Source organism: Tribolium castaneum, chromosome 5 (genome assembly GCF_031307605.1).
Source record: "Tribolium castaneum strain GA2 chromosome 5, icTriCast1.1, whole genome shotgun sequence".
Classification (NCBI taxonomy): Eukaryota; Metazoa; Arthropoda; class Insecta; order Coleoptera; family Tenebrionidae; genus Tribolium; species Tribolium castaneum.
The window spans coordinates 8,418,655-8,443,431 of record NC_087398.1 but is presented as its reverse complement, the minus strand read 5'-3'; the positions used below and the strand labels follow the sequence as shown (position 1 = coordinate 8,443,431).

The window sequence follows — 24,777 nt, the reverse complement described above, 5'->3', positions numbered from 1 at the left end:
ATATCCATAGATCTTTTTATTATTATCGAAATGGCAATACCAAAAATTAAATAATTTATAACAATATTTTCGAAAAAAAATTTCAAAATGTGGAAAACGTAATAAAAAATCAAACAACATTTAAATAAAAAAATTGAAAAACGAATAAACAGGTTTCTCTTTTAAACTAAACAAAAATCCAATTGTTGTGCCAAAAAAAATACTAGCAAAAAGTTAAGATTTTGTTTGGAACATACTTCCCAGATTTTTTGACGAAATAATCAAATTATATGTTTGTTTTTTCGTTACGCAACATGTAATATTTTGGTATTGTCTTTTCGACATTTGAAAGATTTATTGAAGTGACCAAAAAAAATATGAGTGTCTGTTCAAAAAAAAATTCCATGACGTCATTTCATCATTGACCTGTTCAGAAATTTTGCCTAAAGAAAATATTTTGAGTTTTAATAAGAATATTCCATAATTTTGCCGCTCACTGTATACGTGTATAGAGGACAATGTTCTGATAACTCTACTAATTATCTAGCATCGGGAAGTATTTAGTGAAGTTTTTGCGAAGTTGCTCAAGAAGTAACTTTGCTTTTGTCCTTCGTGAAAAACTGTTAAATAGCTATTGTTATCAATTATAATGTAAAGTTTAGGCAGTTATGTAGACAATTATTGATAAAATAAGCAGAATTCTTCTAACTTTAATTAATACAGAAAACATTGAATGGATGAGACTGACTAACGAGTTCTTATGAAATCAAATTAACATCAGAAAATGTAACAAAAACAATGACATGGGTTTCAAGAAAGTATTGGTATGGGACTACATCAGCCACTATTTCGAAAATTTTCTTCTAAACCCGTGCGTAAAATTCGCATTTGCTTATCAAAATTTAACAAAAAAATAAAAAATAAACGCACCGAAATTTTTACTTTATGTAAAAGTTTATTATACTAGAGGAACTCTTGTTTATACACCCACTAAAGAAAATATTGCAGAGCAAATGCTTCTATTTTTTTAACGTAAACACGCACCTGCAACACTAGTATACAATAAAGCAGAGTCAAAATCGATGTTTCTTGGTAATTGTTATCATTAATCGCCAGTTAGCAAACGCGTGAGTTTTGAGTGTTAATTCTTTGGCGCCTTGTTCTATTTATAAACAAGCGATCAACAGAGAGCGGGTTATTATCTTTATTATTGTAGGTCGAAATGCGAGGGTTGGAGCCTTATGGCCCCTTGTCGCGTTAGAGTAACGGCGTCACCAATTAGTTACAGGGTGCTTAGGTGTATGAAAATTTTTTATCGCGAAATGCGTGCCGAAAGCATTGTAAATACGGCGAGTGCGAGATAAGGGCCGTCTGTAAGGGCTGGTCGGCGACTTTCCCCCCGGTTTTATCTCGAGTCCGGGAATACAGATAGAGCTGGAAGCTGGAGCGTGCGCGTCGCGACGCCCGGCGCCGCAGTGGAAACACGGCTGCTGCCAGGGTTGCGTTCAGCCGGCGAGATCTGCAAGATAGATCTTTTGCTTGTGAGTGCCAGTAGTCGGGTTGAAATGATTGATTTGTGACAAACGTGTGACCAAACTAACTGATTTACTGACAGCTGTGGGTTATAGTGTCCCGTTAAATATTTGCGCTGATATGACACGGACCTGTGATTGCAATTTATCTTATTAATATGTTGAACACGGTTTCGGTAGGTGCTTTCGAAAATAATTGATGGAAAACTGCCATCATATTGGTTTTGACTGTCGACGCTTTTTACACATGGTGGACGCTCACACCGACACGTTCTAACCTTTAAGCTTTTGCCTAATTTTTAAACTCGGCTCGGGGAAAGCTCGAGGTACAGTCGCGGAATTTATTTAAAATTTTATTGCTCCACGCAAAATGACTAATTTGCTCTCTCTTTCTCTCGCTCTGGAAAAAACCAGAGCAGGCTCCACTTTTTACTCATTTATTGCGATTCTATATGCTGGTCAGCATTCTTTTTAAAATATCGTTGATTCTGCTCGCTAGAACGAATTACATTTGGGAATTTATGATTACAGCTTGAAAAATATCAAGCTTTTTGCATTCGTTTCACAGGAAATAAAATTGCCACTCGATGATAACCGATTTATTACAACAAATATTCTACACCAAGATTGTTTACTAGTGTTTTCAAACTTTTGTCTTTTGTCTGCCACTCTAATCTTTCAATCACTGTAAAAGCTCCAAGTCCTTGTTTTAAATTTTAGATTTTTAACGACAGTATCTCAAAACTAGCGGTTTTTTGTGATAATCACCTAATAACAATCATCATGTGCGGAAATGCGAGCTTTGATATTTGGCTCAATGTAGAAGCTGGAGATACCGGAATTATTTCTATTGCTTTACCTCAAATGCAATATACATTGTCGCCTGTTTTACTCGCTCTGGGGAAAACCAGATCAGTCTTCAGTTTACACTCGTTTTATTGCCACTTTCTATTCTGGTCAGCGTTCTGTCTAAATTATTGTTCTGCTGGTAGACAGAACAATTATATTTGCTTTATTTCGAAAGTGCGCTCTAAAATCACGAAATATTTTTTCTATCACAGACGTGTTAATTGTGGCGATAACTAATTACATACTTGTTGATATTCCGGTGTTGTAATTTAAGAAATTTATACCCATCAGGGCCCTAAACCAGCTTGAATAATTCATACAAAGCTTACTCCCACCTCCGGGATTTTTTTCTAAATTTGCAATATATGGAAGAAGTTGAATTTTATTACACCAACTTTTCGGCACTAATTTCAGTCGCTTGCTTTTTTATGCATGGAGAGTATGATAAATTTCGGTTATGCCACGGAAAAGTACTACGTGACTCTTAATTTTTTAATTAAAATTTTATTAGGGGAGTTACAATACGAAAAGTAGGAGAAGACATAGATGAATAAGATTTTATGTTTTTGGGGAAAGCAGATGTTGACCTAGGATTTTTTCATTAAAAGCTGTTGGAAACATTGCTTCAGCAGTGGTGTGCTTTTCACTAAATGCTTTTCACGGTGTTATGCTCTTCCAACACTTTTAGTTCCCACTCGGATTTTCCGACTTGGAACTCGAAACAGCAGACTTATTATGGGGCTTGCTGCGGATTCAGCGTTTGGGAGGTATTTGCATACATATTCCCAAATTTTAAAAGTTTTACCAATGACATTCGGAAAAATAAATATTAGTGGGAAGTGAAAAAGCTTGAACTGAAAAAATGCGCTTTTCTATGGCGGAATTTTTAAATACTGGTCGTTATTTTCGCTTAAAATGCAAAGAGACAAATATTATTACCTGCCATAAAACGAGCAATGTTTAGTTAGAGTCGAGTATTCAGTAGTTTTGTAAGTTTATTTCCACCATATCCCATATTATGTCTGGCTGTTATTACACGAAATACATTGCAAATAATATTTGTGTTTTGGTAGATACAGCAAAAGCAAATCTTTGCTCGCTTTTCGCACAAGAGACGAAGTTTACGAACACTGCATTTCTTCGCGAATATCGTGGCTTGAACTGACAGTCAAAAATCAATGTATCACCGCATTGCACATAATATTCAGTGCCTAGTTTCCTGCCAATCTCCCCAATATTGAAAATGTCTACAAGTAACACCTTCTGAATTTATATGTAATAAAAATTTTGCGGCAAAGTTCGTTTCATACATTTTATGGTTCACGTCCATAAAGTGGAGACATGTCAGAAGGAATTTTTAATCACTCGTATCATCTATTTTTAACATCAAGCGACATCCGAAAGTTAGTAACTCGCAAAAATGCGATTAATATTTGAAAAGCTATTTCTGTAATGCAATAGATAAATGTTCCCGATCAACTTTTAATACTTTACCTTGCGTTTTGATAAATGATATGGATTTCCACAGAGAGTTGCTCCTTTTTTCACTCTTTTTATTTATTGCCTTGTTGTGTCACGTTATTTGTTAGCTGCTGAAACAAGTTAAGTGAAAAAACACGGAAAATGCATTTTTTGCCGGGAGTTTAAAATCAAATTTAATTAAAATGTTAGTAAGTTGCGGCTTGAGTACTATTTTAAGCACAAACTTTTCGTTGGATGTACCTGTCAGATTAAATAAAGTGACGCTCTTCCTCATTGATGAACTTAACTCTTCCTCAGCATACACTTTTTAAAAGAAGAAACTGTTAAAAAGCAGGACAAAATTATTGAATTTTTTGATTTGAATTTTTTAAGAATAGGAAAAAATCCTTGCTATGCTTTTTCAATATGCGTTTTAAAAAGGTCAAAATTTTTAAAAACTGTTGTGTGCTGATGGAGCTCTATTAGGAGTGACTTAGCTAAATCATCTTGCTAAGGATTTCCAGGGCGGCGACTTCGCAATAAAGTTATAATTACATTTAACATTACATTAAGCTTAAAACTTGGCATACATGACAAGTAATCTGAAGACTTTTAACAAATTACTTTACGACAGTGGAGGGGAATTTTGACGAGCCGCTCCAAGTGATTATTGCAGTGGTTGATAATTGGATTTTTAAACGGGAGAGATCTTGAAAGTTTACGGTTGGCTACCATGGCCTCGTTATCCATTTAAAGTTGAGCTCACTTATCTATAAAAATAAATATTCGGACTGCACTGTCTTTGTTACCGGCTCGCATTTACGTTATTCAAAGATAAACATCTCAAATTCGAGCCAAATGCGCTCGCTTTCAGCTTAAAAATATTTCCGACTCTGGAGGTGTTTTCAGTTTTGTAAATGACTGCTCCATAATTAATGTCATCGGAATGGACGTGAAAGGGAGGAGTTTTCGCACCGGGGACTGATTGTCCAGGTTTAGCGATTTTGGGCAGTATGTCTTTCCTGGAAATTCAATTTTGCGATCTCGAGGGACGCCAGTAAATATTGGTTTAAAAGTTGAAATCATTTTCCATAAGACTACGCATTTCCAGTTACGTCAGCAGGCACTTTGATTAGGCAAAAAATTTGGTAATGCACCAAAACGGGGATTATTGATTTAAGGCAAAATGAAAATTAAATGAATATAAAATCTAATTTGCTTGTAATTTACTGGCAATTAAATTACGCATTCGCTTTGAATAAAAATGTTTTAAAAATATTTTAGCGTGGTTCGATTGAGGCATTTCACCGAAGTGCATTGTTTTTTGTCGAATTTCGCGCTCTTGACACCGAGTGGAATTATTTATCACGGCTACAATATAATTCTAACGTAATGAACTAAGCTTATAAATTGAAGAGATGGGATTGTTTTCAGCAAATACAAGCAATTTTACATTTATCAAATTTTATAGCAGTGTCTTTTATTTTCCAACAATTCACTCTATTTATTGTCTACTTCACTCGAAGACAATAAAACGTAATAAATTTTATTTCTGCCATAACGCCTGCAGGATGAATTTTTTATTTCCGTAATTTCGGAACGTCTATTTCTAGAAATTCAGATTAAGTTTCGTATTTGCATAATTTCAATGAATAATCTAAACGATAAACTAAGTCAAATATTGGGCTTCCGCAAAACGAGACTGAAAAGAATGAAAGATTTAAATCAAGGGTTTCATCACTTTCAATCTGTGACTAAGCAACAGTTCAAACAGAGGCGCCTAAACGAAACGTATCTTATCGTCCCCAAAGAAAATAATATCGATTCCATCGGAATACAAAATGGAGTTAATAGTTCTTTTAGACGCTATAATATTGACTATAACTTATCTTTCACAACGACCGTCAAGCCAAGCGATTTGGGCGTGGAAGAAGCAGTCAAATTACATAAAACAATTTGTCTGATGTATTTACGCGGTAAGACTGTCCCCTTGTTGCGAGCAATAATTTTAATTAAACATTAATTTAACCGTAATCTACAAATTTGAGTTTCATGTTTTGGAACCACACTTGTCTCTAGATTTGCATAGCCAAGCCGCATGGTCAATAAATTGTGGACAAATCGCACATACCGTCCTTTATTGTGAATAATTTATTTTGTTTTACTACGGGAATTAATTGTGGGCGTTGTGATCATAAATAAGAATTGGAAACAATGTAGAGTTGGACGTAGTCAAAATGTATTTTCACGGAACTTTTTCCGGATTAAGTGATTTGTTGTTCGGTGGTTGAACAGATTAAATTATAAACGCACTGGGACCAGCTCCTCGATTCGACTTTTTATTTCTTTTTATCAGGAAGGTGGGCCGTCTGTCCCTTAAGACAAACTTTCGAGCATTAGGTTTAACCGAAAAAACTTGTCCGAAGGAGAAAAATAAAATTTGTGCAATTTCCATGTAGTGGAGCGACTTTGACTTGCTTAAGTTTCGGCAATAAATATAGGTCGTGTTATTTTCGGCTCGCGGAAGACTTTGACCTTAATAATAAATTGAATCGACCCTAATAAATTGTTTAATTACTACAAAGTCTACAAAGAAGGCGCCTCGCCGATATTGCTGCAGCTCTCCAGCTTCCAGATAAGCACTGTTCCGGAGAACCGAGTCGGAATGTAGCGTCCAACCGACCAGCCATTGAGTGTTTTAGTTGACAAGAGGAAACCCAATTTACAAAAATGCTTCTTGTTCGTTAGGCGAGGAGTTCGCCTCCTCGCCGTTTGTTTTGTTTAAATAATTAGATTGCAAAAACATATTCGATGTTTTAATAGCTGAACAGCTCGCGTCAATAAACGAACTAATGGGAATCGTTAATCAACGGTGCTTCATTTGCATGTTAATAATTTATTACCGTTAGGAGCTTAATTGTTTCTCGCGCAAACATACTGCTATCTGCGCCACATTCGTGCGGAATGGAAGATTATGTGAGGACAGTTCAAAGGGACGTTGGATTTTTCTCCAACCTTGAACTCGTTGGTCTCGTGTGTTGGTTGCTAGCAGAGAGGAAAAGGATCGATGCTCCAGCATCCATTGTCGATACGCATATAATACGAAGAGAACGCTTCAAATAACACTTTACTCTCTTAAAATATTAGCAGATTTTAATTAAACTTGTGTTACCAAACGCCAAGAGTTCCAAACCCCAATTCGGTTCATTAGTTTAATTTTAATTTATTGGGGCAGTTATTGAATTTTTATTTGTTGATTAAAATAACGTTTGGCTTTGGCTCGACTGCGGAATAAGTGCTTAATTGTATATGCGGCCCAAATTATGTTGTGGCAAATTCCGATAAAATTTCATTTTATCTAGAACAAAAGGAGAAAATTGGAACTGTTGAACTTGATTTAAAGCTCCAGGGAGGATTCAGCAAATATTTTTTCGTGAATTTGTTTAACCGCCGCTGTGAAAACAGTGACGATGTAATAGTTTAATAAATTGGCTACGTTTCTGGTGCAAGACGGTGGTAACAACGCGACGAATGCTTTGATACAACTTCGCGTCTAATATAAAAGGCGTAATAAGCTTACAATTACAAGCAGCAAGGCTTTGTGTTTGCTAAGTCACATTAATAATAAACCTAATTGTAATTATTGCCAATTACAATTTCAACAAAGACGTAATGTATGAAACGAGCACTCAACTCTAGAACACGTACCTACCGTATCAACCAGCTCAAATATCGCTTTCCTAAATTTGACAAAATTTGTGGACAGTGCTTTAGCCACCCTAAATATCCCAGAAAATACGTAAAAAATTTGAAAATCTTAAGACAGGTCAATTTTTATTTTCAAGGGTTGTAAAGTTGTAACAGCAACTCCTTTTGTAGTACAAACAACCCCTTTGAAATTTTAAAATGGCATGACCCCTTTTATGCTACCTCAAATAAAATATATTTTGACCAGAAATATGACTGTGTGATTTCTTTTGAGTTTCAATAATTTTTGATATAGTTACATGGTACTCAATTATTTTATAATCTGCTGTTCAAAATTGGTTCATTATCAAAAAGTCGACTAAGGAATTTAAATTCAAAGTGCGACTTCGTTCAAATGACCACTGTAGCATAGAATACCACTGTAGTTTCTGGGAAATGTCATCTCTGTCAAATTTTTGTTTACTAGTTTGCTCTCGGGATTTTTTAATTTTTTGCTTATTTTCGAAGATATTCAGGTTAGCTCGTTTTTAAAAAATTACCTTGTATATTTATTTGTACATTATAAATCACATTGTGTATAAGCAGGCGTTTTATTTTTACAAAATCGTCAATCAATAATTTTCAACTTCTGGCTAATTTATTTACATCTAATTTTACAATTTAATAGTTTCTTAGATTTAGACTTTTAGGTTTTAGATTTTTTTATTATTTCATTCACACAATTTTTAAGTTTCTCAGTACCTCAGAGTAATTTTCTCATATTTCATATCCATTTTTTAAATTTTTCAGTTTTTCGTGGTTTCACTTTCTACTTGGTGATTTATAAATTGCACAAAAATAATTTTCATCATTTGAATAGTCTTGCAAGACAGTTTGGGGTTTTTAACAGTGGGTGGAATAATTAGATGATGTGTATTTTTTCAAACAGAACATGGGGGCATAATGAGTAAAAATGTCTCTGTATATCGTGAACTACGAGTATAACTAGACTCCAAAAGTAATAAAATTCAATAACAATGAGTGGTTATCGTTTAAAGATTTAAATTTTTAGTTTTGGAAGTCATTTTGAAAATTTTGGGTTCCGCACAAAAGTTTAATCAATATCTAAATTGGTTCGAAGCTAAAGTTGCTACTACAGGCCAAAAAAAATCACCCTGAGGAAATACTGTTAATGGTGTTATGTAATATTCAACGAAGTAAAGTCTTCATATAAAATACAGACGATTTAGGAACCTTAGTAATACATTAAATTTTTTTTAAGTTGAACAGAATTATTGTGATCTGCTATGATGTTCAGCGAAATAAAATTCTTATTATACCAGGTGGGCCACCTTATCGCGCACTCAAGAAAATCGCGACTTTTAATGAAATAAAAATTTTATTTTTTTTTATTAAATTTAGTAAATTTTTTTGTTAATAAATAAAGTCGTAAGCATTAACTGTTAATTTACCTACAAAGTTTTGAGACGAAGTGAATCCTTCTTACCTGGTAGCCCATCAAACCCTGGTATCAGAATTATAAATTTTTACTTGGTTTGCTAAATAATCTGTCATTTTTATTTAGACGCAAACCAGACGCGTGATTTATTAGAAGATGGTATAAATTGCCAACAAAGGGATCACTACCAGCAGCCGACTTTTTTGAAGTTTCTTATTTACAATTACAGTTCACATTGTCACCTAAATTTACGACGCCGCAAGTAGCAACTCATAAATAAAAATAATTTTTAAAGTCAAAATGTAAAAGTACGTTTAATTTAAAATCTCATTTTTTTGTTAATTTCGTAAGATAATACGCGTAGTTTAGTATAAAATTCAGAATGTGATTTTTTGGTCAAAACATACTTTTTTTCAATTATTACCTTTATCTGTGAGTAAAAAATTACCAAAAAATTAGGGCAGATATCTTTTGAATATACAGTCACGCATGTAAAATGCAAATTTTATTTATTTAATTAACAATCGCGATTTTGTTAATTCTTTTCTAATATTCTTCACTTTTCCTCTGTGTAGTATGTAGTATTTCTTCAATAAGAAACCCTGACAGATTTGGATTTTCTAGTAAACGCTCATATCCTTTCTTTTTATTTTCCACTATAGTATAAGGTCCTTTATTACTGAAATATTATCATTACGAAAACTGTAAAAATTCAATTTAAATTTTTTGTCGGACTCACTAAAATTTCCAGGAATAAGCTCAATTTTTATACAAATCGCGGTGCAATACAAAAAGCATAAAGCACGTTTAATCCACTAAAATGTATGGTATCCACTCTGTTTGTTTTGATCAATTGTGTTTCCTTTCGCAGCTGGGAGAGCTTTGATGTAACGTCGATAAATATTCGCAAAATGATTAGCATTTTGAGTTGTTGAGCTCAAAAATCCGTGTTTGAAATAAGTGAGAGTGGTAACTCCAAAAATCGATGCCTGTGATTAAATAAATTAGAGCTTGGAGCATAATAATTAGCAAATTACAGGCGACAATTTCCAGAATCCGAAGTTCCGTCTAAATTAAAAACCCTTAAAATGGCAGAATCACGTAACTTCCAATCGAAATATCAAAGTTCCGTAATCCGAATCAAAGTGTACAGAGCGGCAATTTTAATTTTAGATGAAATCGTCGGTAAAACGGAAACATTTGGAGAACTGGTACGCATCACGTCCCACGAAGACACCGACTATCTCCATGTTAAAAATTCAGCTCGTTTCGAGGTTCAGTGTTGAAATAATAAGCAAATCGCGATGTCCGACTCGCGCCGGGGGCCGCTAGACATTGGGGGCGGTTTCGTTTGGTGGAGGTCCTCCACGTGGCGGGCAACATACCCTGGGGCGCGCTAGAACATGGCGTGATGTCCACTGCCAAACGACTGGTGCTGAGTTGGCGGGGCCGAAAGCAGTCACATGATAGCTCGGTCGGGCGGCTAGTGGGACATGGCGGAGGCAGCGCCCTGGGCCCCGGGGACAACCACGAGCTTGATGAGATCGCTGTCGTATCCAGTAATGCCGATCCTTGTCACGTCAAGTATGGCAGTGGAACTACACTATCGACCATCAATGGGCCCAGACTCGTTCCGGGTAAGTGACCACATGCAAATTATTGTTTCACTTTTTCGGTCGACGCACTTGAGGAGGAATTTGCGACGAATCGATAACTGGAATCAGGCACAAATTACGCCCAGTGAGTCTGAACAAAAGGAAATTCGCGATTTTTGCTATTAAACAAAGTCGGTTTGAGGAATTCATCAAATACGTTCGGGTAAAATGGAAATGCAGGGACGGATTACCCGATGGACTTACTAGGCTTTGTCCGCTAGAGAGAAGGGGTGAACGAAAGAAGAAATGAAACTAAAAATTATAATTGTATTTTATAACAATAAATTAATCTTCATCGACATCCTTATTATGAAATTTACTCTAAAAAAACATTTAAATATCAATTGTATCCAAATTTCGAACACGGAAGAGTTCAGGTGGCAATAAGATGGACAGATGCACCATACTCGTACCATGCCATCCGGTTCAACAGTTGTTAGCACTAAATTGGTAACATTCAGATACAGATAAAAACAGACTGAGAAAAGAAATAAAACACTTGAAGAAGTTAATATTGGGCTTTTTAATTATCCTGAAAACTACATAGTGGATTCTTGTAGAGTCCAAGTTTACAAAAAATTTGAGCGACCTGAACAAGTTGGTGGTCGTTTGGTGCAACATAAGGTCTATAAAGTGGTTTGCTCAAAAAGTTTGCAGCTAAACTCGTTCAGCTTGGTCGAGGCTAATATAAATTTCGTGGTTTTTCGTGGTTTTTCGTGGTCCTGATTGAAGAAAACATGAGATGTGTTAACTTCTTGTGCAATTAGATTTTTTGTAAGCGGTCGACTTGAACACAAAAGACATCCGTTGTTGGTCTCGTGGAAGCAGCTCTCAATCCATGATTCCGAAAAAAAACAAAAAAGTACTTCTTTTACTTACAAACACTTCTTTTACAAACACTTACAGTTTGCTTTTCTCTACATACTTTCTCTCTAATATGACATAAAAGTTACGATTTGCTTCTGTTGCATAAAGCTTCAGTATGAACTTGTGAAAATGAGATTTGCTGGTTTTTTCACGGCTTTTAGTCAAACGGCATTTAGTACCTGAAGTTCTCCTATTAGCAGGAACAATCATCAAAACGTGTGTATATAACTTGTCCTATTATAATTTACTTTAAAAGTTTTTAAATTTTGTGAACATAAGCAGGCAATCCTTTTTTTCCAACGTAGTATTACTTTGTCTCTGACTTTTTTCAAAGACATATTCAGGCCGCCTTTTCTATCATTATTTATCGTGAATTTTCTATAATATGAATTGAATAAACTACTAAAAACCTTTTTTAAAATCAAACAAATTAATTTAAAAAATTGCAACCTGTCTGGGTATTAACTAGCTATTTTTTAATCAAAGTAAGCCTTTTTGGGGAGTTGAATTTAGAATTACAATTTAGAAAATGGTCAAAAAAAGAAAGACATGTTTCAGGATTTTTGGAGAATTACCTCTTACGAAGGATAAATGGGGTGTAAAAATTTTAATTTGTAATAAAAATTCGTCATTTTTAAAGTAAAATTCTTGAAAATTAGTATTTGGGCTTTTGGTTGAAAAAGAAGAAAGACGTGTTTCAGGATTTTTGAAAAATTTTTCTCTAAGGGAATAGGATGTTAAAATTTGAATAAAAATCCGTCATTTTTACAGTCATATGCTTGAAAATTAGTATTTGGGCTTTCGGTTAAAAAAGAAAAAAGACGTGTTTCAAAATTTTGGAAAAATCAACCGCTAAGAGGGCTAAATGGCGTAATAAAATTTGTATAAGAATTTGTAACCTTTGAATTTACATTAATTAAAGTTGGCATTTGGACTTTCAGTAAAAAGTAAAGCAACACTGTTTTAGATTATAAAGAGGGTTTAACATAAAAAAATCGTTATTATTTTGAAGCTATATTCAGAAAAAATGATTTTTCATTAAAAAAGAACAAAGACGTGTTTCTGGATTTTGGAAATTTCACCCCCAAGAGGGTTGAATTTGAAAATTTTCGAAGTTATAACCAAGAAAATTGGTATTTGAGGGTTTGTCCAAAAATAAAAAATGCGTGTTTTAGGTTTGTTAAAAATTCCACTCCAAGGGAGTTAAACAAAAAAATCCTTCATGGTTGAAGTTATACATATAAGAAATTCTTTATTGTTGAAGTTATACATATCATTTAATATCTTAGAAAGTCGGTTAAAAAAGAATATTCAATCCCCAGTGGAGTTAAAAGCAAAAGTTCTTAATTTTTCAAGTTATATCCAAGAAAATTGGCATATGGACTTACGGTTAAAAAGAAAGAAAACACTTGAGACATGGCAAATTTTATATCGGTGGGTCAAGTTTATCATTATACGGAAATCACCTTGTGTGCAATTAGAAAATTAAATATTTTGGATTAAATTAATCTGTCAAGTCGTAATGTCGTAAACAGCAGTCTTAAAAGGCAGAAATAAACGCGGAACTAAATATTTTATACTGCAGAAACATTCACATGCTAAATCAAATGTTTGAACTACGTTCCGCTTTGTTGGAGGTACAAACACGCTCTTTGCAACCGAAAAACTTCTTTTTCATTAACCTGCCTGAAACGTTTCGGTTATGGTACTTTAAATTTTAAATTTTTTCACGCTGTTAAGTTTTATCGTGCTTGTTGACTAGTAAGAAAGTTTTGTCACAAACGACTCTAAAAATTAATTCTCCGTAATGCCGCCGGAGGTGGCATTCAACAGTGATACATAGATGATGCAGATATCCTTTTGCAGTTAAATTCTATTAATGAGAAATCGTTTAATCAAATTACGCTTAACAATGCCCTATCCCTATTAATCTTTCAAGCGCACTGAGCGTAGATCTTTATCGCTAAATGCGGAAACTCGCCTGTTTGCACGTGTAGCTTTTAGTACAATAAGATGAAAAATTGTCATTAAAACTGATAGCTCTTACATCATTCTTATAAGAGCTTATTCCTCTCAATTTTGACTCGTATGTTTGTGTACATTCCAATCTTGGGTAAATATGTTTTGTTGACACAGTGGCAATTTTGCTAACTTGTTGTTGCACCAGGATTTTTATTATTTTAACGAGAGAATTTTCTTCGACAGAGTAAATTTGGAAACAGAATTAATAATGCAAGAACGAGCTTTTTGTGCCTAACCCAATTTATCTTAATAAAAGATGTTTATGTTGGGGTCAACTGATATGAAACGGCATAGCTTGAGGTATATTTACACTGATAGTTAAAGGCCAATTGATCTTAATCGTTCCCCGACCAAATTTACCGCAATACGATTATTTGATTTCCGATTAATAGATTATCTGGTGAGTAATTAATGAAACAATCAGTTAAGGTAATGAGTATGAATTTTACTAATTAGAACATTCCGATCTTGGACCATTAATCTACTAGTTCCAAACGAAATTAAACAAGTTTCTGTATTGTTATCGCTGGTAAAAATGCCGCCTTGACGACATATTACCGCATGATGTATGGTAGTGTGAAAAACGCGAAAACTCTTCGAGTACATTTAAATATCGTTTAAGTCTCATTTTTCATTTTAAACCTTATAAATGAGTTCTTTGGGGAAATTCACACATTTTCGGCAAACGCAAATCTATTATGAATTTTCACTACTCTTGAGGGACCACGCGGAGATAAAACTCATGTTCCCCGGAAAAAATCAATTAAAAGGAGTAGTCACAAGGAAAAATATCACGTTTGTTTAGCAATCTGTCGAGGATTGGAAATTCCGACAGTCGTGCTATTTTTAATTTGTTTTGCACATTTAAGTGAGGAATGCCGGTTATGGAAAATCGAAAGAGCTTTGGCTGATTTCGTTTGTGCAGAGACAATGTAAAGTATTCACAAGCGCAATGTTTCGATCACAGTCGTTCAGTCTTATTTATGGGGGCTGCTGATATTTTACTTTAAGATAAACAGCAGAAACTTAATAGGATGAAGATATCAATCCGTTACTTTTCGGGATTACAAGGCGGTCTCGAGCACAAACTAATCCGCAGAGAATTCAGTATTTGTTTAAAAACGAAATTAATTTAGCGTTTTGTAAATGAGTGAATTAAATAGCAGATTTCACATTAATTTGATTTTATCGTGTTAATTTCCGCGTTGTAACAAAACTTTGTAAGTGTATACAACTATTATTACACGTCTGAATGGTTTCATTTTCCAGACCACTTATCCAGGTAAATAACCAGAACCGGTTCTTTTTATATCTTGTTTTCCTAGAAATCCTAAATCCACGGATCACAGCTCCGTGTTTTATTTAACCTAATAGGAATAACCACGTTATTGACCAAGTTTCCGGTCAGTACTTGACACGATTTGGGTAAAGTTTAATTTCATTTTTGTCCAAAGCAAAGAATTAAATACATAATTCATGTTTCAGCGAAAAACATTTTTTCATCGATGATTTAGTGAACACGCTTAGGGTTGTTTATTCAGGGATTTTAACTTTTCACGTGTGGATTTTTTGTCGGTTCGGGTTGTAAATGATTTTGGCTCTTAAGTCGTGAAAAGTTTACTTACAAAAGGCAACATAATAAATTGCTGGGTAGGCACTTTCTTATTCGTAGCAAAAAGCCATTCGCAGAAAATGTTCTAGGAGATGATGGCGGAAACAAGTCGCGTTTCTGGCACAATTTACAGAAAAAATAATTAATGGCCACGCTCCCAAAAATTTGAGTAACAAATATAAAACTAATGTAAAGTGTTTCAAGCAAGGAAATGATGAAAATGATGGAAATGATGTTCGAAATGATAAACATACTCCTGCAAAACAATAATTAAAAAACTGCTTGTTTTAATTAAACAAGTTTCGTTTATTTTTTGTTTGCTTTGGAGCGAATTTTCATTTGACTTCCACAACTTATAAAAACTTGCGAGGCGAGAGAACAAAGGCGAAAGTCTGAATAAAAATAAGTGTAATTTATTGTTTGACAAATATGGGCACATTTTTGTTCGCCGCGTTACTCTGCGACAAAAGAGGCTAAAACTTATTACCTGGAATTTCTCGAAATTTTATGGAGTTAGATTATTTGTGCAGTTACAGATTGACTCATGTTATTAACATAAATGTCGTCGCATTGATTTATTGCGTTATTTGCTCCATGAAGTTTGGGAAACTTGGTTGAAATATTAAATGAAATGCAGTGGAAGTGCGGTATATCCCCGATCAGTCTGCACATCTCGATAAAATAAAATGGAAGTTGAAATTCAAATAGTGGTTGCAACAACTGCACCAGTCGTCTAATCCATGTTTAATGGCAACTTTCTAACGGTTATTTTTTCCCTCTGGGCTAGATGACCAGAATGCTGTTTGGAAAGCTCATTTGATTTTTATTTGAAATAGTTTCAGTAAAATTATTCATTGCCGATTGCGTCAGAACGGGGCGTAAAAAATTTAATTTAATCGAATTGTCAAGCGCCGATATAACATTAATGACGCAATTAAACGAAAATTACAATAAACTGAAATTCTCGGTGATAACAGGTAGAAAGCCAATTTCTGTTGTAATTTTTATTTTAGCGCTGGCGGATATCTTACTCCGTTGTGGCGAAAAAAGGGGGACTTTATTAAGTTTTCTCATGTTTGTTCATCAAGCCTTGAAATAAAGTAAATTCTATTTTCTTTTGCGAGAAATCTGCAAAATTCGAGTTTCATTTTATGCTCTTGTTGAGAATTTAAATTAGCAAATCTTTTAGAGATCGAACTGTGGATGCACTTAACCGCGACCGTAAAGGATAATGACTCGGTCATGATGTTGTGTATACATGCAGTTTATTTCAATGCCCCTGTGTATTTTGCAGACACGAATATAGCTGCTGACGTCAGAGGTTGCCTCCAGCTAGAAAAATAATAAGATATTCTATTTTGTCTCAAGAGAATGTGAAGAACTTTGCTGGAATAAAGAAGAAACTTTTGTACAGGGGGATATTTAGAAAAATCAGATAAAGGAAACGTATGAGCACGTACGAGTTAGTTTAATGGTGTCGTACAAGAAATTTCATGTTTGCTGCAATTGTAGTCGGAGCTTTTCCGCTTTAGCGTTATCGAACTGTGAATAAGTAATGAAGTGTTGCAATAGGTGGATTTAATCGCTTCTGAATTTTTTACGACTTACTTTCCGCAAAGGTTTTCATAAAAGTGGATTCCTGCGAAGTGCGATACCATACTCGAAATTAATCTATTAATGCAGCTGAGTAATGTGTAACTTTACAAACTTTAATTAAATGCTGAGCTCCGGCATTGTGGATAATTCACCGTGCGTTCTCCAAGCATGCTAATAATAAAATAACAATAATAAATACTGTGCTACTACCCACCTTTAAGGACTAATTTCATACTTTAAAGACTTTCGGTTCAATTATTTTTATATTTTTAAAAGTTCCGCAGGCCATAAAAGCGGAATATTACGGTTTTCTGTGTTATTAGAAGTATTAAAATTTAAAAAAGGAAAAGTTCTGGATGCTTTGAAGCTATTATTACATTTACAGATTTAGAGGTTGCTAAATGCACACTAGAATGAAATTTTTAATAAAAATTTTTAATAAAACTTTTATTTTTTTAAGTCTTCTCGCCAAAATTTGGAGACCGGAATTAGCGTAATAAAAACTTTACGTTTTACTAATTTATTAGTTAAACTTTCGTGTGGAAAGGAGTCAGAAAAGCGCATTTGTAGTTTCAACACCGAGAAAAAGGTCGAATTTTATTGTGAAATGACCTGTGCAGGCCAGATAGCAATTAATAATAGCAGCGGAGAAATGACCTCCAGATTAATAAATAACTGGGAAAAGTAAGATCGTTGATAAAATCCAGTTTTCATTTCTGTAATCTGCGCAAAAGGGAATAGCGAAAACAAAGATTTGGTGGTTGTCCAGGTATATTTTATATACCTGTTGAGTAAAGGCATACCGCTGGCGGAGACATGGCACAGATAAACCGGTAATATCCGCTTTGTGGTTCCGGTTTGAAATACTCGCCACTGTTTTTCGCATTGTTCTTTCGCCGTACGTCTTTTTATTTTACTTAGTTTTGCTCGTCTTTGTTTCTAGTTTTTGTGGGTCTGTGTTCATCAAGATTTTCGCCAGATGAATGCGACTGCTCTGGCAATAGAACGCCGATACAATTCTTATTTTTGTCGTCGAGAACTGTCTTGCGTTTAACTGGAGAAAACACGTCAGGACTTAATACACTCATTCACTTACTTTTTATACCAAAATGATAATTAAATGTTCCACAATCATCAACTTTTGTTTTAATTCTTGCTTTAATCATAATTTAGTATTGCTAATATTTTGATAATTATGTGTTAGATTGCAAAACACTTAACATTCGTGTAAAAATAGACTAAAAATAAAAGTATTTACTTGTTTTATTCAATGTAAATAACGCACCGTCACTATAATTAAAACTAAATAATTTTATAAATTTGGTGGATGCGCCGGGATAGAATTTTTAAAATAGTATCAAAACATGTTATAAACATTGTGTAAGAATACTAAGTATGTGGAATTATATATGATTATTTATCAATTTTTTTAAATAATGTTTTAATTATTGCTGTAACCATAATTTATGATTGTCAATATTTTAATAATTAATTATGTGTGAGATTGAAAAACAACACTTAACATTTGTGTAAAAATAGACTGAAAATAGAAGTATTTACTTGTTTTAACTTGTTTTTAAATAACGCACTACCACTATAATTCAAATTAAATTATTTTATAAATTTGGTGGATGCGCCGGGATAGCAATTTTAAATTACTAACAAAACATGTTATAAAACTTGTGTGTAAGAATACTAACTGTGTGGAATAATAAATAAATATTTACCAATATTTTTAAATAAGGTTTTAATTATTGCTCTAACCATAATTTATGATTGCCAATATTTTAATAATTATGTGTGAGATTGAAAAACATCTAACATGTGTGTAAAAATAAACTAAAAACAGAAGTATTTACTTGTCACTATAATCAAAATTAAAAAAATTATAAATTTGGTGAATGCGCCAGGATAGCATTTTGAAAATACTGGAAATACATTTTATTAAACTTTTTTTAAATAATATTTTAAATTTATCTTTATATTTTACGTTTTGTGCACAAATGGTGGATGCGCCGGGACGGCAAAATATTTATATTTTAAATTGTGTTGATTATTAATAATGATGATAATAGGCATTAAGCGCCTCGAACTATTGACAAACTGTTAGTTATCTATCCACTTTAAGCATTAATTCTGTCAGGAGTAATTCCTCTAAATTATCTTTTCTTCGATTATTCAAGCTTGAATTACCTCGAGATAATTCTTATCGTTTGCTTTATGGACAAAATTCTAGATTTACTAGCAGTGATTGTAATTGCCGTCGTATACTTTCAAAACAGTCCTTGATTTTTTCGAGGTTTTAACCACTACTGAAACTAACGCATTCTCTAGTGAACTATTTTAGGACGCGACAGAAATTACGAAGCTTGTTCAGGTTTTTGTTTTATAACTATGTTAATAATGTACACTTACCTTGATTTGGAAGCCTGGATATTCTAATTAAAAACTGCATTTGCATTAAAAACACACATTTTACAAAATAGTTGTACGAAGAAACGAGTATATTTTGGTGGTTATGATTTATAATATTTTTTGTTCGGTTTTAAATAAAGGATGTGATTTATTGTTGACCATAATCGCATTAAAATCTTCGTACTTCTAAATATAAAGTTAACATCGCAGCACATCTAGTTTATTTCGAACAGTTTCATACAAAATTTCCTGCTATTGTACTGATATCCGTCTCAAATAAAGTTTAAAATTCATTAAAACTTATTGTAATGGAAGAAAAGCGCTAATGGCTCATTGCTGTTGGATTTCAATCAATTTAACTGACAGACTAACTAAACAAGCAACGCAACGGCTCCGTATGCCATGTTTACCAAATTTAGTTCTCGACTTACGTGCTTCAACTACCATCGCCATGTAAAATGTTTTAACTATTGTAAAACCCGTAATCTGATTCGCATTATTTTCAATCACAAATACTGTAACGGAGAAACATTTGTTTCAAATTGAACGCGAGATACTGGGACAAGAAAATATAACACCGGATTGTGAAATATGTGAGTGATTGTGGCCTGTCACCGGCGTGGTGACGCCTGGATTTTGCAAATATGTTTCATAATTATTTTTTAGACTGATTGTGACAAATGGGATTAAATCGCCATTGATTTTTGAGCCGAATTTAATAAACAAAACAAATTAACTTTCTGTTAACGTTTAAAGCGGCAGTTGGTTAAAGCCTTTACGTACTTTTACATTTTTGCCGCATTATTTTTTTTATTTATGCTCCGCTTTACGTTTATACGTCTATGTGTTCTCTCAATTTCTTATTTTTGTTTATGTATTGTTTCCTTACCTTTTCTATACTTTTTTTACACCTGATCCGGGTTCGAACCCCCGACCTCCCCCGTCGAAGGAGGCGCTTATACCACTGGGCCACGAGGCCCCAGGTGCTGACCGTCTTTTGCAGATATTTAAACACAAACTTTTTAAATAAATCAACATTACAAGCTAAATAATTGCAATAATTCACATAAAACGCAAATACTTTCATTTCAAAAGTCGGCGAATTTGCTCGAGAAAGCATTTTTTTCCACTTTTTTCAATTTAATTCTCTAATTTTTCATTAAATTCTATCAAAAGATACCGGGCGTATAAGTCAACTAAAGTTTGAAGTTATATTTTACCTTTACGTTCATCTCTTTTTCTCTCAAAACAAAAAGTACGTTTACAATTTGGCGCCTTTACGTACTTTTACTTTTTGCCGCGCATTACTTTCTTATTTTTGTCAGTTTTATGCTCCGCTTTACTTTCATGCGTCTCTGTGTTCTCTCAATCTCTTATTTTTGTTTACATGTTGTTTCACTTACCTTTTCTTTACTTTTTTTCATAGAAAAATTGTTACACCTGATCCGGGTTCGAACCCCCGACCTCCCCCGTCGAAAGTGGCGCTTATACCACTGGGCCACGAGGCCCCAGGTACTGACCCTCTTTTACAGATATTTTAACACAAACTTTTTAAATAAATCAACATTACAAGCTAAATAATTGCAATAATTCACATAAAACGCAAATACTTTTAGTTCAAAAGTCGGCAAATTTGCTCGAGAAAACATTTTTTTCCACTTTTTTCAATTTAATTCTCTAATTTTTCATCAGATTCCATCAAAAGATACCGGGCGTATAAGTCAACTAAAGTTTGAAGATATATTTCACCTTTACGTTCATCTCTTTTTCTCTCAAAACAAAAAGTACGTTTACAAGTTGGGGCATTTACGTACTATTACATTTTTGCTGCATTATTTTCTTATTTCTCTCAATTTTATGCTCCGCTTTACGTTTATTCGTCTATATGTTCTCTCAATCTCTCATTTTAGTTTACGTGTTGTTTCCTTACCTTTTCTATACTTTTTTTCACAGAAAAATTCTTACACCTGATCCGGGGTTCGAACCCCCGACCTCCACCGTCGTAAGTGGCGCTTATACCACTAGGCCACGAGGCCCCAGGTGCTGACCGTCTTTTGCAGATATTTTAACACAAACTTTTTAAATAAATCAACATTACAAACTAAATAATTGCAATAATTCACATAGAACGCAAATACTTTCAGTTCAAAAGTCGGCGAATTAGCTCAAGAAAGCATTTTGTTTAACTTTTTTCAATTTAATTCTCTAATTTTTGATTACATTCCATCAAAAGATACCGGGCGTATAAGTCAATTAAAGTTTGAAGTTATATTTCACCTTTACGTTCATCTCTTTTTCTCTCAAAACAAAAAGTACGTTTGCAATTTAGCGCCTTTACTTTTACATTTTTGCCGCATTATTTTCTTATTTCTCTCAGTTTTATGTTCTGCTTTACGTTTATTCTTCTATGTGTTTTCTCAATCTCTTATTTTTATTTAGGTGTTGTTTCACTTACCTTTTCAAACTTTTTTTCATAGAAAAATTGTTGCCGTGATCCGGGTGCGAACACCCGACCTCCCCCGCCGAAAGTGGCGCTTATACCACTAGGCCACCAGGCCCTAGGTACTGACCCTGTTTTACAGATATTTTAACACAAACTTTTTAAATAAATCAATATTACAAACTAAATAATTGTAGTAATTCACATAGAACGCAAATACTTTCAGTTCAAAAGTCGGCGAATTAGCTCAAGAAAGCATTTTGTTTAACTTTTTTCAATTTAATTCTCTAATTTTTGATTAGATTCCATCAAAAGATACCGGGCGTATAAGTCAATTAAAGTTTGAAGTTATATTTCACCTTTACGTTCATCTCTTTTTCTCTCAAAACAAAAAGTACGTTTACAATTTAGCGCCTTTACGTACTTTTACATTTTTGCGACATTATTTTCTTATTTCTCTCAGTTTTATGCTCCGCTTTACGTTTATTCGTCTATGTGTTTTCTCAATCTCTTATTTTTGTTTAGGTGTTGTTTCACTTACCTTTTCAAACTTTTTTTCATAGAAAAATTGTTGCCGTGATCCGGGTGCGAACACCCGACCTCCCCCGCCGAAAGTGGCGCTTATACCACTAGGCCACCAGGCCCTAGGTACTGACCGTGTTTTGCAGATATTTTAACACAAACTTTTTAAATAAATCAACATTACAAACTAAATAATTGTAGTAATTCACATAAAACGCAAATACTTTTAGTTCAAAAGTCGGCAAATTTGCTCGAGAAAACTTTTTTTCCACATTTTTTCAATTTAATTCTCTAATTTTTCATCAGATTCCATCAAAAGATACCGGGCGTATAAGTCAACTAAAGTTTGAAGATATATTTCACCTTTACGTTCATCTCTTTTTCTCTCAAAACAAAAAGTACGTTTACAATTTGGCGCCTTTACGTACTTTTACATTTTTGCTACATTATTTTCTTATTTCTCTCAGTTTTATGCTCCGCTTTACGTTTATTGGTCTATGTGTTTTCTCAATCTCTTATTTTTGTTTACGTGTTGTTTCACTTACCTTTTCTACACTTTTTTTCATAGAAAAATTGTTACACCTGATCCGGGTTCGAACCCCCGACCTCCCCCGTCGAAAGTGGCGCTTATACCACTGGGCCACCGGGCCCCAGATACTGACCGTCTTTTGCAGATATTTAAACACAAACTTTTTAAATAAATCAACATTACAAACTAAATAATTGTAATAAGCCTTCACATTTTTAATTGCAAATTCAGTCCAAAGGAATTTGTGTTGTTGATTCGCGAATTTGCGAATTTTGTAAAACACTTCTACATGCGTATTTTGTGAAAAATCATGTTTTTAAATACTTATACTAACAATTAGTTGCGATTTGTTGCAAGGTATTCGACGAAGTATTCGGTGGATATCAATTATTTTTGATATATTATGGCCGTAATAGATGAATGTACAACGGCGAGGCCTGTAAAATGATTAATTAAAATGAAAACATTGCCCGAGACATTGCTTTACACCATAACAAATTTAATTAACGCCTTTCAGTATGAACTGTCAAGCCTTAATGACCCCTCTTGTGCAAATAAATAAATTACCTTAACTGGTGTGCATTAAAACTTACCTGAACTAAATTTTGTAGAGTGATCGCAATAAAAAAACAAACTTGTATGAAAAATGTGTGGCCTTTGTTTCCCGAATTCTTAGTATGAAAAATCAATTGACACGAACAAAGGCATCAAAAGCTGAAATAACTCTTTGAACGCTTCGGCTTATTGACACAACATTCGCCTTTAATGAGATTTAGCTTAATCCTAAACTTGATGATTTACGCTATCATTTTTTATTTTTGCAGTTAAACGTAACTAGGTGTCCTAATCGGCTTTTGTCGACACATCCGTAAATTGTTTTAATTAAGACACATTCTTTTATAAGAGAACGCGTACATGGAAGCTGGGAAGATAGATAATCACTCTCTCTTTCCGGACCTTTTTGTATTAACTTGTGCAAGTCTCGAGTTGGCCGACAAGATAGTTAAAGGAACTTAAACTTTCAAAGGTTGTCGAGCTCTTGCAACATATTTCTTCTACGTATGTGTAATTTTGTTCTTATTTCTCTTTGATACAAAATTCAGCTTTTTATCGCTCAGCAAATTCCTACGTCTTGTACCGCAATTACATAGGAGAATACAGTAATATTCTGTGGATTGCTCATTACTATTGTATGTTATTCAGCACCAATATGGAGGTTGTGTCAATAGTAGCATTAATATCATTATACGGTTTGATTAATAGGAGTGTAGTAAATTATCCCCTTGACTACCCACATATGTTCCAACTAGTTGGGACTTTATATTCCGTTTCTTATGAAAAGCGAAATATTGGCTCTTTTAGCTTCTTTTTTTAGGCAAATTCAATCAGAGATACATTAAATAATGTGACAGATAACAACTATTATTAGGACTGCGATTCCAGTTGTTAAATATTGCTGAAAATAACCACCTGTTACTTGAGTACATATTGGATTAGCAGTGTAGTGAAACTTGACGCATACTCTAGTGCTCGTATTTGAAGATTGAATAGCATCTTAAATTTTAGCACGATAAGAGTTCGTAGTCTGGAGACAGTTTTCGACTAGGACATGACTTAAAATGCGACAAAGTGATATTTTAATCAAACTTTTAATATTATAAGTACGAAACATCTTCAAAATTATTTTTTAATAGGTCGTAAACACATAATTAAAATTGGTTTGTTGTGGTCGATAAAACGAATGAGTTTCACGTTAGTTTTTATTGTTATTTTTATGCAACTGCTAAATATAACATTGTTCGTAAATTTCGAAATTGCGTTTAGTGTTTGTATCATAAAAGCAAAATATTGAGAGCAAATCAAAAGGGTATTTGTGTACGAGAATATGTTGATGGTCATTATAGTGGTATTTTTTGTTACTCTATTGTAGTGTAGTTGAGCTTTTATTTTACTGTTGGTTAACGAGAGGTATTTTGTGCTTGTTGACTATAAAATTGCAAAGTTATTTGTTGCTCTGATAATTTATTATTATTATGCGGTGTAGTAAACGGTCAAGATTCAAATCGAACGCTTTTCAGAGTTTAATTTTTTCAGTAAGAGCATTTGAGCGAGAATTATTCCTTTTATGCCATGCTACTAATACCGTTGCTCT

At 33.7% G+C, this 24,777-nt stretch overlaps 1 protein-coding gene across 6 annotated transcripts in view; it reads left to right on the top strand.

Moving 5' to 3' along the window:
• Positions 1-1,415: 1,415 nt before the first annotated feature.
• Positions 1,416-24,777, top strand: part of LOC656479 (uncharacterized protein) — an 88,246-nt gene continuing 64,884 nt past the window's right edge. For 4 of the 6 annotated variants that reach the window (XM_015980077.2, XM_015980076.2, XM_015980075.2 and 1 more), the window contains exons 1-2: positions 1,439-1,687; positions 10,141-10,604. In XM_015980077.2, coding sequence (XP_015835563.1) covers positions 10,379-10,604 — 226 coding nt within the window. In that variant the 5' untranslated portion in view covers positions 1,439-1,687; positions 10,141-10,378. The other 2 variants (XM_015980074.2, XM_015980073.2) reach the window with 2 other exon arrangements.